This window comes from Saccostrea echinata, unplaced genomic scaffold (assembly GCF_033153115.1).
Source record: "Saccostrea echinata isolate AGI-Se365-2 ecotype Australia unplaced genomic scaffold, CSIRO_AGI_Sech_v1 ptg000006l, whole genome shotgun sequence".
In the NCBI taxonomy this organism is placed as follows: Eukaryota; Metazoa; Mollusca; class Bivalvia; order Ostreida; family Ostreidae; genus Saccostrea; species Saccostrea echinata.
The window spans coordinates 10,114,409-10,127,088 of record NW_026889755.1 but is presented as its reverse complement, the minus strand read 5'-3'; the positions used below and the strand labels follow the sequence as shown (position 1 = coordinate 10,127,088).

Here is a 12,680-nt window from a genome sequence, read left to right as displayed (position 1 = left end):
TGAAGAAGGACCTTCTATTTTCACGGTTTTACAAATTCAGTGATCGTCCAGAGGTCTTTGCTACATGGAAAGCAAGTTTCCTTAGCATAACGCAAGAACTAGAAGTTACGCCCTTTGAGGAAGTTGATTTACTGTTAAAGTTTCTAGGACCGGAGTCAAGTAAGTTTGCTTCAAGCATACGGGCTGCAAATGCTGCTTATCCAGAGAGAGGCTTAAAACGTATATGGGAGAGACTGGAGGAACGTTACGGGTCACCGGAACTCGTTGAGTCAGCCCTGAAAACCAAGCTGGAACATTTTCCGCGATTAACGACAAAGGATAGTAAGCGGCTTTATGAACTGGCAGACATACTAGCTGAGATTGAGGCAGCCAAGGAAAACCCGAAATATGCTACTCTCCTATCCTATTTTGATTCGTCATCAGGTATTCTACCTATAATCAACAAGCTTCCATACAACTTGCAAGAAAAATGGACGAATCATGCTTCAACCTATAAAAGGAAATACGATGTGTCATATCCTCCTTTCACATTCCTAGTTCAGTTTCTTCAAGAAATGAGCCGCATACGCAACGACCCAGGTTTCCAGTATGATGGTCAGTTTAAACCAAAAAGTAAGGAGCATGTGACATCTGTTGCGAACAGTGGTAGCAATATCAGAGAGCGTGTGTCAGTGAGAACAAAGAAGACTGAATTTGTGACAAAGACTGGTAAAGAACTTTCGCAGGTTTGTGTGATTCATGCAAACAGTCATACACCTCATTCGCTTCAGGATTGTCGTGTATTCAATTCTAAGAGGATTCCAGAACGCAAGAAAATGTTGAAAGAAAAAGGAATCTGTTTTCGCTGCTGCAGTGCAAAACACATGGCCAGAGATTGTAAAGTGAACATAAAATGTAGTGTATGTGGAAGTACAGAACATTGTAGTGCACTTCATCCCATTGATGTCAAGGTCCGAGATTCGCACAAGGAGCATGGCGGGGAGAAACTTGCTGTAGACTGTACAACAACAGATTCTATGTTTCCAGTTTCAGCCTCATGTTTACAAGTTTGTGGGAAACAATTTTCTGGTAAATCGTGTGCCAAAATGTTGCTTGTTAGAGTTTACAGATATGGAGAACGGGAGAAGGCTGTTGTCATGTATGCATTAGTCGACGATCAGAGTAACAGGTCGTTAGCCCGTAGTGAATTCTTCGATAAGTTGAACATTTACTCTGAACCAAGGAGCTACACAATAACTTCCTGTTCTGGTACAGTACCCACTTATGGACGGCAAGTTAATGGGCTTGTAATCGAATCTTGGGATTCAACACAAACATTGAATTTGCCTACCATCACGGAATGTGATAATATCCCTTGTAATCGGGATGAGATAGCAACACCGGAAATCGCGCAACACTACCCTCACCTTGTAGATATTGCGTCCGATATTCCACCTCTGAATGAGGCGCCTGTATTACTTTTGCTGGGACGGGATCTGGTGGAAGCACATCATGTTTTAGACCAGAGAGTTGGCAGCTGCTCGCCTTATGCCCAGAAGCTTCCATTAGGCTGGGCCCTAATTGGAGAAGCCTGTTTGGATAAGGTCCATGTCCCAGATGAATTCTGTGTAAAGAAGACACATTTAGTTGGAGATGGAAGAACTTCCATTATGCCTCCATGCACAAGCAGTTTCACATACAGTGAAGGTCATGGACTGGGCTCCAGAAAACCAAATGACTTTGGAACCTCACTTTTTGAGCGTACAGCTGATGATGATAAACCGGGTTTATCAATAGAAGACAGAGAGTTCCTAAGGATTATGGAGGCGCACTGTAAACGGAATGAAGAAGGAAGCTGGGTTTCCCCACTGCCATTTAGAACTCCTAGAGATAGATTACCAGATAACAGAGCAGTGGCATTGAGACGTGCTAGGATCTTGAGTAAAACCTTGGACAGGAATCCTGGCAAGCGAGATCACTTTCATGCCTACATGGAAGGGATATTGGAAAGGCATGCGGAACTAGCCCCACCCTTGAAGCCCTCTGAGGAATGCTGGTATTTGCCAATATTCGGGATCTACCACCCAAAGAAACCATCAAAGCTGAGGGTCGTATTTGATTCTTCAGCAAAGTTTGAGAACACGTCATTGAATGATGTCTTGCTCTGCGGACCGGACTTGACCAATAGTCTTGTTGGTGTGTTACTCCGTTTCCGGAAAGATGCAGTTGCTATAGTAGCAGACATTGAGCAAATGTTCTTCGGATTCATTGTCGCAGAGGAGCATAGGAATTATTTGAGGTTTATGTGGCATCGTGATAATGACCCCAGTAAGGAACTTACGGAATACAGAATGTGCAAACATGTCTTTGGAAATGCACCATCTCCAGCCATTGCCACATATGGTTTGAGAAAGGCAGCTAGTGTAGATCCTACAACAAGTGAGGATGTGTTAAACTTTGTGAACAATAACTTTTATGTTGATGATGGACTGCTATCTACAACAACGCCTGAGAAGGCTATTGAAGTGATGAAGAAGACACAAGCTGCCCTATTGACTGGTGGAAATTTACGTCTCCATAAAATTGCTTCCAATAATATGGATGTTGTCAATGCATTCGCACCAGAAGAGAGATCATCAGATCTAGAGAATATGGACTTAAGTGTTATGGATGATGTTCCATTACAAAGAAGCTTGGGTCTACATTGGAGCTTGCAAAATGATTACTTTACATTCCAAGTGAAGTTTGAAGAGAAACCCTGTACTAAGAGAGGTGTCTTGTCTACACTCCACAGTGTATTTGACCCTCTTGGCTTTGTGGCTCCATTTATTCTTTTGGGCCGCATGATTTTCAGGGAGCTGATGGACCTGTCTTGTGATTGGGATGATCCTTTACCATGGGAATTAGAGAGACGATGGACAGAATGGAAGAATAGTGCAGGTGATTTATCCTTCCTCCAGATTCCTAGAATGTTTACTTCCATTCCTACCAGTGAGGCCACCAGGACAGAGCTCCATGTGTACTCAGATGCCTCAGAACAAGCTGTGGCAGCAGTAGCGTATCTAAAAGTATTTAGGACAGATGATGAACATGAGTTGGGCTTTGTATTTGGAAAATCCAAACTTTCACCCAAACACGGACATACGATACCTAGACTGGAGCTTTGCTCTGCTGTATTAGCATCCGAAATTGCTACTGCTGTAACCAGACAATTAGATGTCCCAGTTGACGCTACATACTTCTACTCTGACAGCAAGGTTGTCTTGGGATATTTGTACAACAGAACAAGAAGGTTTTATACATATGTGAGTAACAGAGTAGACAGGATACTGCGTGTTTCTAGAGCAGAGCAATGGAATTATATTCCCTCAGAGCAAAACCAAGCAGATGTAGGGACTAGAGGAGTTCTGGCCAAGAATATAAAAGACTGTCAATGGTGGAAACCTCCCTTTCAAGTTTCCTTTTCCAAGCAGGACATAGATGGAAGCTTTCAAATGGTCAAACCTGATGATGATGTGGAAGTCAGACCTTTGATTGCAGCAATGAAAGTAGAAGAAACAGAAAATTCTTCCTATAGCCCATCCTCTTGGGAGAAAAGGTTCTGTAAATTTTCCTCATGGGAAAGGCTTGTTCTTGGTATGTGCAGGCTTAGAAAAGCGGCACTTGAGAAAACATTTCATATAAGTCATACAACTGCGAAGGAGTTTAGTGCCACGGAACTGCTGATCCTAAAGATTGTCCAGAAGGCTGTCTTCGGAAAAGAGATCCAGAGTCTGACTAGTGGTAAAGCAGTACATAATGACAGTCCATTGTCTTCACTCTACCCATATATTGATGAAGAAGGAGTACTTAGAGTAGGCGGACGGCTAAAGAACGCTAACCTTGGAAGAAACATGGAACATCCAGTCATTGTTTCTAAGAGCTCACATGTTGCAGTATTGCTGGTTAGGCATTACCATGAAAAGGTACATCATCAGGGGCGGCACATTACAGCAGGAGCATTGCGCACTGCGGGGTTTTGGATCATAGGTGCTAGAAGATTGGTATCTTCCATTTTACACCAGTGTGTTACCTGCAGGAAACTCAGAGGACAGTTACAGACACAAATCATGGCCAATCTTCCTTCTTGTCGCCTACAACCAGTTCCACCATTTACCTACGTTGGAGTTGACACGTTCGGACATTGGAATGTTGTCAGTAGAAGAACACGTGGTGGAAGTGCAAATAGTAAAAGATGGGCAATCATGTTCACATGTCTCACAGTCCGGGCAGTGCACATCGAAGTTGTGGAACAGATGTCAACGTCCGCCTTCATAAATGCATTGCGCAGATTTGTTTCCATTAGAGGCAAAGTACTGGAGTATAGGTCAGACAGAGGAACCAATTTTGTTGGATCTACATCTTCAAACACAGATGCTGTAAACGTTGAGGATCCAGCCGTTCAGAAGTTCCTCCTGAGCGAAGGAAGCACATGGATTTTTAATCCACCTCATTCGTCACATTTCGGAGGCGTTTGGGAACGCATGATAGGTGTGGCCAGAAAGATCATAGATGCCTTACTACTGGAGAATTCTGCAAAGGAGCTAACCCACGAAGTTCTGGTCACCTTTATGGCAGAAGTTTCCATGATCATCAATTCTCGCCCAATAGCACCTGTATCGTCAGACCCAGAGAATGCAATGATTCTCTCGCCGAATGTATTGCTCACACAGAAAGAGGGAGATGAAGTACCACCTCTTCGAGACCTGGACCTGAACATTCGAGACATGTTCAAATCCAATTGGAAACATGTGCAGGTCTTAGCGGACAGATTTTGGAAAGGATGGAAAGATGAGTACTTACAGAATCTGCAATCCAGAAGAAAGTGGAAGAATGAGAAGGAGAATCTACGAGAAGGAGATGTTGTCATGCTAAGAGACAAAGATATGAACAGATGTGAGTGGCCATTAGGGTTGGTGGAAGAAGCAATCAAAAGCGAAGATGGAAACGTTCGAAAGGTGAAAGTTAGAGTCATCCGGCAAGGACGCCCAGTGGAGTATTTTCGACCAGTCACAGAAGTGGTCCTTCTCTACGCTCCGACTAATGAGTAGTGACTAGTCTAGTCAGGCGGGGAGTGTGCTGTCACGCTTTCCGGATATCTTGTTTCCGCCAAGACCGGTCTTGTTATATACGTCTGGGATTCAGCATGGCCGGAGCTGGTGCAAATGTGGGTTGTGTTAACCCTTGTTGTTTTTTGATGTTTTGATACCTGTGAGGTGCCACAGCGATGTGAGTGTTAATATGTGCATATGTCTAATGTGTTAAACAACTTTTCTCATATTTTGCAATGATATTTTCCATGTGTTTAAATCTGTTGTCATTTTTGATAGAGGAAATTCGGGCTGATTATTTGTTCTTGTTTACCATTGATCTTAAGCCAAGTCTTTGTGTTTATACAGTGTTTGCATCTATTGTCAAAATTCTTCTAAGTAATTTAGGCCTGTATTTCATAGTGTATTCAAAATTGATGAGGTCATTTTTGTGAAATTATGAGTGAATATTATTTGTAGAAAAAGCTAGAAATTTATTGTCTATTTCAATTTTATTTTCAGTCATTTACCTCTTGTGAAGCCATTATCAGAATAAAGTCTTCAACACTACACATGGTTTCGAGGTCATTAATCCGCAGTTGCACCAGTCTGGGACTGAGACTGCACAGAGATAATGGCGAGGGTTTCTTATCAAAGTCTGACCATTCAACATTCACATTCTCATTATCTCCTAGGTCTAACAAGTATCTAATTAGCAATGCTCTTCTCCAGTACAGAACACTTTTTTTGTTCAGATCAAAGATGGGAGTTCTACACTGCCTGTACACAAATTACTGTGAACTCTCCGTATGATATGTTTTGTCGTTTTCCTGAAATGCTATGCGCTGTATCAACAGCTCTTCGAATGAAAGAAGTATCAACACTGATGTTCATTTATAGATGAAGACCTAGCTTTGGCTGAGGAAGACATGGAATGCTTAGAGCAATTTATAACAGTGAGAACATATCTCTACACCGAGAGCATGCCTACCATATCTGCAATATTGACAATAGATCATACTTTTCTTCACAAGATGCTTATTTGTACTTGATCACACTCAAGAACCTGTGCTGTACATACTAAAAAGAGATGAAATTACTTGAATTAAATTGATAAAGTTGAATTAAACTGATAAAGAACACAATTGTTCAGTATGTAAAGCACAGGTATGATCACAAGAGATATATCCTAAATTTGGCAATTATCATTAAATCTGGATGAAAACAAATAATATTGTGATATTATAATAGAAAAATTAATTTCCCGATTTATCTCTTTAGGATTTTTCAGTCGCGATAATTTATATGGCGTGAAAATTGTTTTGTTTCCTGTATCCAAACAGACCAATTTAAAATTCAAACAGGTGTTCTTTTCCCAGCAATTCAATCAGCTGATTACATTTTAAACAAAATGTTCAGTTTAGCTTTACTTCAAATATAAAATATGACAACTTTCTATCGTTAAAATGATGAGATGTCGCAGCATTGACGAACATCTCAACTGAATCACATCCTTCTTAACCTACCACATCTATATATTTTCTATATATTTCTATAGAACAAGATTATTTTTATCTCGTTTATGAACTTATATTGTGACCTGCTAATATTTGTAGAAAGACACCAACTCTAATATCACCGTTGTGGTTTTTCCTTTTTCTATAACTTGTATTTGTGTCATGGTCATTGCATAGTTACTCCTTCAGCACCAATCTGCACGCGACATTACGTCACAGGTCTTGGTCCATCGTAAGTGAACATCACAGGCGCTTGACGTTTTAACCTTTCTTTTCATAAATAAAAAATCCCACATAGTAAGTGTTCTATAACGCATTAATAATTCTATAAGACCTTTGAGAAAATAAGTTTAATTATCGTCAAATTGCTTGATCAAATAGTACACTGGTGGATTTAGAAGGGGGCAGGGGCCCGCCCCCCCCCCCTTTTGTGTCCAAAATGTAAATAAGATTTAATAAAACAATTTTTTGTGTGTGTGGCTGTGGGCCCCAAACCCCAAACTGGTCGCCCCCCCCCCCCCCCTTTCAAGATTCCTGGGTTCGCCACTGTAGTATATGATTTTAAACTTATTTTTGCCACTAACATTTCAAATACTTGTTGCTGAACATTATACATATGATTGCGCCCATGGGAAAAGGGCCCTTATGGCAATTTTTACACATTTTGATTTTTTCATGGATTTTAATAGAGCAAGGTTAGAAATTGCCAAATCTGAATTGTTATGGTCCTACGTCAACTCTAAGTAGGTTTTTTCTTCATTTATATCAATGATACTTTAACAGGTAAATAATGACGTCATGTTACTTTTGCACCAACGTCAAAAGTTTTCAGTGAAAATGATTTTGACTTTGCCTTGTAATGTTACTTTACGGTAGTGAATGTATCTTATTGAGTATTTCCAGAATCATATTTTGACTCATTGTCTCTTTTAATATCTTTATAATATAATAATAATTTAATAATAGTTGTAATAAGTATTGTCCATCAATGGTATATAGAATTACAAGCTTATCTTTTAAAAAAGATGGGTGAGCTATCGCGTTAGCCATCATAAAACACAGAAGTAGATATCTGAAACCTTTGTTAAGTTGCTGAATCGATTAATTATTAATCTATTAGTCGCAGTGGTGCACTGGGGTGGTGTAAGGTAGGGGGAAAGGGGGGGGTCTCAATTCAGAATGAATGGTGAAAGTGGGCTTCACATTGGCGATGGCATAAGTCATTAACTGTGCTTTAAGCATTCTGTAGCTTACTGTTATTTCAATTTTGAGGTGAAATAAAAGAGATCAGTAGAACCTAGGTATGGCCACCTAGTTTAAAATTATCCAGTGTAGTACTGTTTTGTAGCAATCGCATCTTCTCGGGTCTTTCCGGTAACATATACAATCTGATTAAAATCATATCCTCTGATCCGCTCACATATATCGCTGCACAAGGCCAAGATTTTAATCAGGTTGGCAACATATATATCCGAGATTGTTTGCCGAGCTTGCCAGAAAGAAGTTAAGAAAAACTTGGTTAAGGTTTTAGTATTCTTTTAGAAATAATCGATCTCTTCAGTCTTGGCATTATAAAACCTCAGATCATATGTATTTTCAGATAATTAAACGAAATTTACATGGTACAGTTTATCTACAGTTGTGTTCCCAAAATGCCCTGCCGTGAAGTCGAGCATGCGTATTCCAGGAAAATAGACTAGCGTAGTTGCTAGCGCTCGAGAGCGCTAGCAATTAGTGTTTGTTTTTGCTTTTGTTTTGCATTTCACTATGCTGGAATGTCAGAAAAACCCTACAAGCAAGCGACTTCTGTTCAATATCAGTTTACTTTCTCAAAACCAAAATATTTATTTCCTGTAAGAATCGTTTGAGAAACCTGTAGAATTCATTTGAAAATCATTTTATATTAAGCATGGCTCTCGATAGGTCAAGATGTCAGTTTTCTTGTTTGAATCCAGTATAAACGATAAATCTTTCCAAATGTGAAAGTTAAAAAATATTTCAAAAAAGTCCTCGGGAACAACAATAAACTATATGCTACTGGGTAGTGAAAATTCGTTAATTCGTTGTTTTTTTTCTTAAATATAAAGACAGAACATTTGTGAAATGTAATTAATACCGTATACACTGTACATCAATTTAAGGACATTAAGTTGATACACTGCATGTTAAACAATATTGAATAAAACTTTTTCAAACAAAAATTCAGAAAGACTTCTGTCTGCATGTGGTAACGAAAGTCTTCTCTTTTTTTTTAATTGAAACGATACATATTTTTTCAGTCACAGCAACGAAAATTTTTAAATAATTACTTTTTTATTTTAAAGTAGGTTGACAAATTATAAACAAGTGTATTGGTTTTAATTCATACATGCATTAACGAAGGGGACAGATCCATGATGACCAGTGGTTGGATTGTGTGTGTGTGTATAACAACTTGTAAGCATATTCATCTTTTGTGCAATTTGTATTTTCAGCATAATTTGATTTGTACATTGCATGCATAAATAAAACTTGAACTTTATAGGAATTATTTTACCAATAAATCCGAACAAGAAAATCAGTTCGTTTACATAATTCAACGGAAAGTTACAAGTAAGCAATATTATACCAAACCGATAACTGAGATATAATTTTAATATAATAAAACGAGTCTTAGATTGATAATAGAAACTATAATGACATACATGCTGTGGTATTATGAATGGCAAGGATCACATGTATTTGACTTTAGTGACTAAAATCTTCAGATGAAGCTAAAACCTTTGAACTTCTTTTTTTTTTTAAAAAAAAAGCACAACGCGAGTACCAAAAAGTTATTATTTCGAGTACCTGAAAATAAATATACGTTTTAAAAACCAAACATAAGAGATTTATTTTCATGATACGGTACTGTTTTGTTTTGAAAATTTGCCTTTTCATTAAAGTTTCACATTTCTATATATTAATAAACTAGATTAAATGTAACATCTCTCTCTCTCTCTCTTACATATCAGGTTAACATAAACTTGTTCTTTCTTTTTAAGTTAGAACAATTTTTTTATTTCATTTGGTATTTTTTGTTTGTTTTCAAGTTCTTACAATGTATATTAATCGGAAGTGGCAACAACAAAAATAAGGCGAAACAATTTTTTTAAAAGTTTCATTTTATTTTACTTAAATTTATGATCAAAATTAAAATTCAACTTACTAGTATTTAAATAATTTCATGTCAAAATAAATGGATACACATGTAACAAATTTCTTTTTAGATAAAATGGAAAGGTTGGTTCAATGTTGCATCTTTCTTCTTCTATAATTTTTTTCCTCTTTCACTCTTACAGGATCTAGTTCCCAAAGCGTTAAAAAAATACTTTTAAAAGAAATTATAGATAAAATACAATTAAAATGTGTTTTGAGCTGCTGATAAAAAGAATTTTTTGAAAATATTTTATTTATACTACGGGGAGCAAATTTATATAAAAAAAAAATTAAATGAATGCCTTCTCTAGTACCTCTATTGTCAGAGTTACCTCTCCTGTTTTTATTTATAGTTCTAAAAATAATATCGCATCTGTCATTCGTTAGTATTTCTGCTAGATTCATGTAGATTTGTGATAACTTACAAGAATACTTTGCTTTTCTGTTGGAAGAAATGTGTTAAGTTTCACATTTTTGGCATTAATGCATTTTACAACAAAAAGGCAAGATGCACGGATGATCGATGTGATGTAGGTGTTGAGAATGGTGGAGCGGATCTCACGAACAGAAAAACGATTTCCTCTGCAATATTTTGAAAAGATACCCGTGTCTAATATGTAACTTCTGATTTGTCTATATATCAAAATCGCATTCGTTCATCCATATTCAATTATTCAGAAAATCACCTTGTCCCTGTCTTAAGCGTCTATATATGTACAGTGTATAGGAAATGAATAAAGGCCTATATCAGAGACGCCGGCGTATAGCGATAGTGCTCAAAGAAACGAGTCTTCAATAAATTCTGAATATTTTAATTAATATCAGTGGACTAAAAGATTCAGACGTAAATTAAAGATATCAATGAAAATAAATAATTATTTCACTGTTGAGAACAATTACAAAAGCTAGACGTGTCAAAACGTAAAACACGTGGATAAAAAAAAATCTGCGTCGACGCTCACCGTCTGCAACGTCACATCTTTATGACGTTATTTCTCTGTTTTAGCAAAATTGCCATAAGGCCCTTTTGTCATGGGCGCAATCATATTATAACAGAGAGCAGACGATACAAATGTAGCGGTAAAAGATTCTACATGCCTCTTAGAGTACATTTACAATAAATTTTCGAGAAAGTTAAACTTCGTGTTAAAAACAATATTACTGTCTTGTCTTTCATAAGAAAAGCTAAATATCATGTTATTTTCTGCAAGAATGTGATTGAAATATTTGTACAAGCCAGGAGCTTCCCCCCCCCCCCCCAATCAAGGTTTCGCCTATAGAACCTACGGGTGGCCTCACAAATTATATTGCCATTCATTTATTGTTAAGGGAGGACCAATTGATTCCGGAGGGGGGCCGGGCTGGCAATTTTTTTAACAGCTTTATTTCCATGTCAGTGAAGGACAATTAAATTTATTTTCAAAATTTGCCAGACCCCCCCCCCCCCTTTATTTTAGAAATAAATTGTAAACGCTTTTATGTTTTGACAATATCATTGAATTTTTATTTGGATTTAACCCCCCCCCCCCTCTTTACTTTCAGGTAAGTAACACGCCTCTGTATGTAAAATACAATGTATACAATTCAGCCTAAATATTTCAGTGTTCCTTAAATAGCAGTTGAAAAAGTACACAGTTTTAGGCTGAATATATATTTATTTGCAAACAGTTGAGGACTATAGATGTATCAACGTATATTACTAAGTTATTTATATAATACGTACAAGTAGTCTAGAACTGCTCAAGCTCCTTTTTTTTCAAGGATCGAACAGCTCTTTTTACTGCTATTTTAAGGTCAAGATCTAGTAAATGAAAGGTGCCTACAGATTTCTCAAATTTGAGAAATAAATTCCTTTAATGATGCTTTATAACTTTAGCTTGGTCAAATAAGGTGTTTCGGGACATAATTTGTAGATAAACAAGATCATAAAAAATCATATTTTAAACTGTCATTTTCAATGAAAAATTAAGAAAAGCAGCCATCAATATGGAAGTTTTTTTCTATATCAGACAAAGGAAATGTATCCAGACTGCCTACAGTCTCTCGGAAAACGGTAATTTTTATGCTCTTGTCCTCTTCCTTAAAATAATATTAAATTGAATATAGTTATCGGGATTACTTTTCACATGATTTCAAATTGAATTTCATTAAAATATTTATTTTCTACATAATTATATTAAAGCCGTAAAGTACGGGAAAAAGAAAGTTGAAATTGATTATGACGTCATAATGAATCTAGCACCAAACAGTTAGTCTAAAGTTATTTACTAGCTCTTGACCTTAATATAACTCTCAAGATATCCAACAATCAGAAAGGGCTTTCCCGGATTGTGACGTTCTAACATCAACTTACATCCTCCCTTTTCTAAGTTTTACGGAATCGGTAGCAGAAGACTGAGTTTGAAGCGATATTTTAAGAATTATAGAGGATTAATGTGATTTGAGTTGAATTGCCCGAAAGTGGAGGCATAGTTAAAGTAAGTACTTGAGGGAAACAGTTATATCCGTTAATTTTAAACACATTGTAGACTAAAAATTGAGGCGAAATAGCTAAACTGAAAAATTCAAGATGGCGACCGAGACGAACCTTGTTATTATTATAGTATGGGGGATTTTTTATTTATTAAAAGAAAGGTTAAAACGTCAAGCGCCTGTGGTGTACATGGTGTTCAAATAAAGCAAAAGTACGAAGGAGATGATTACATTGAAAAATCAAGCAATGTTAAACGAGTGTGCAATTAAATTTGGTGGATTAATTTAAGCAGTGCGAGTATTTCAAAAACCATAAGATACACAGGCACAATACTGGAAACTTTGATCCGCTACATTACTGTTACTAGGAATACGCTTGCATGTCCTGAGGAAATCTGAGTCAAGTTCTGTAGCCAAAGTGTCAAAAGTATGGAATGTAGTGTGAAAGAGTCCAAATACATGCAAA

General features: G+C 37.1%; 1 protein-coding gene across 1 annotated transcript; it reads left to right on the top strand.

Annotated features, from left to right (window-relative positions):
- Positions 1 to 3,783: 3,783 nt before the first annotated feature.
- Positions 3,784 to 5,671, top strand: LOC133180515 (uncharacterized). The gene is made up of 2 exons (XM_061315017.1): positions 3,784 to 5,247; positions 5,571 to 5,671. Exon 1 carries the CDS (start codon positions 3,873 to 3,875, stop codon positions 5,067 to 5,069), a length of 1,197 nt encoding a protein of 398 aa, XP_061171001.1. The 5' UTR covers positions 3,784 to 3,872; the 3' UTR covers positions 5,070 to 5,247; positions 5,571 to 5,671.
- Positions 5,672 to 12,680: the final 7,009 nt, after the last annotated feature.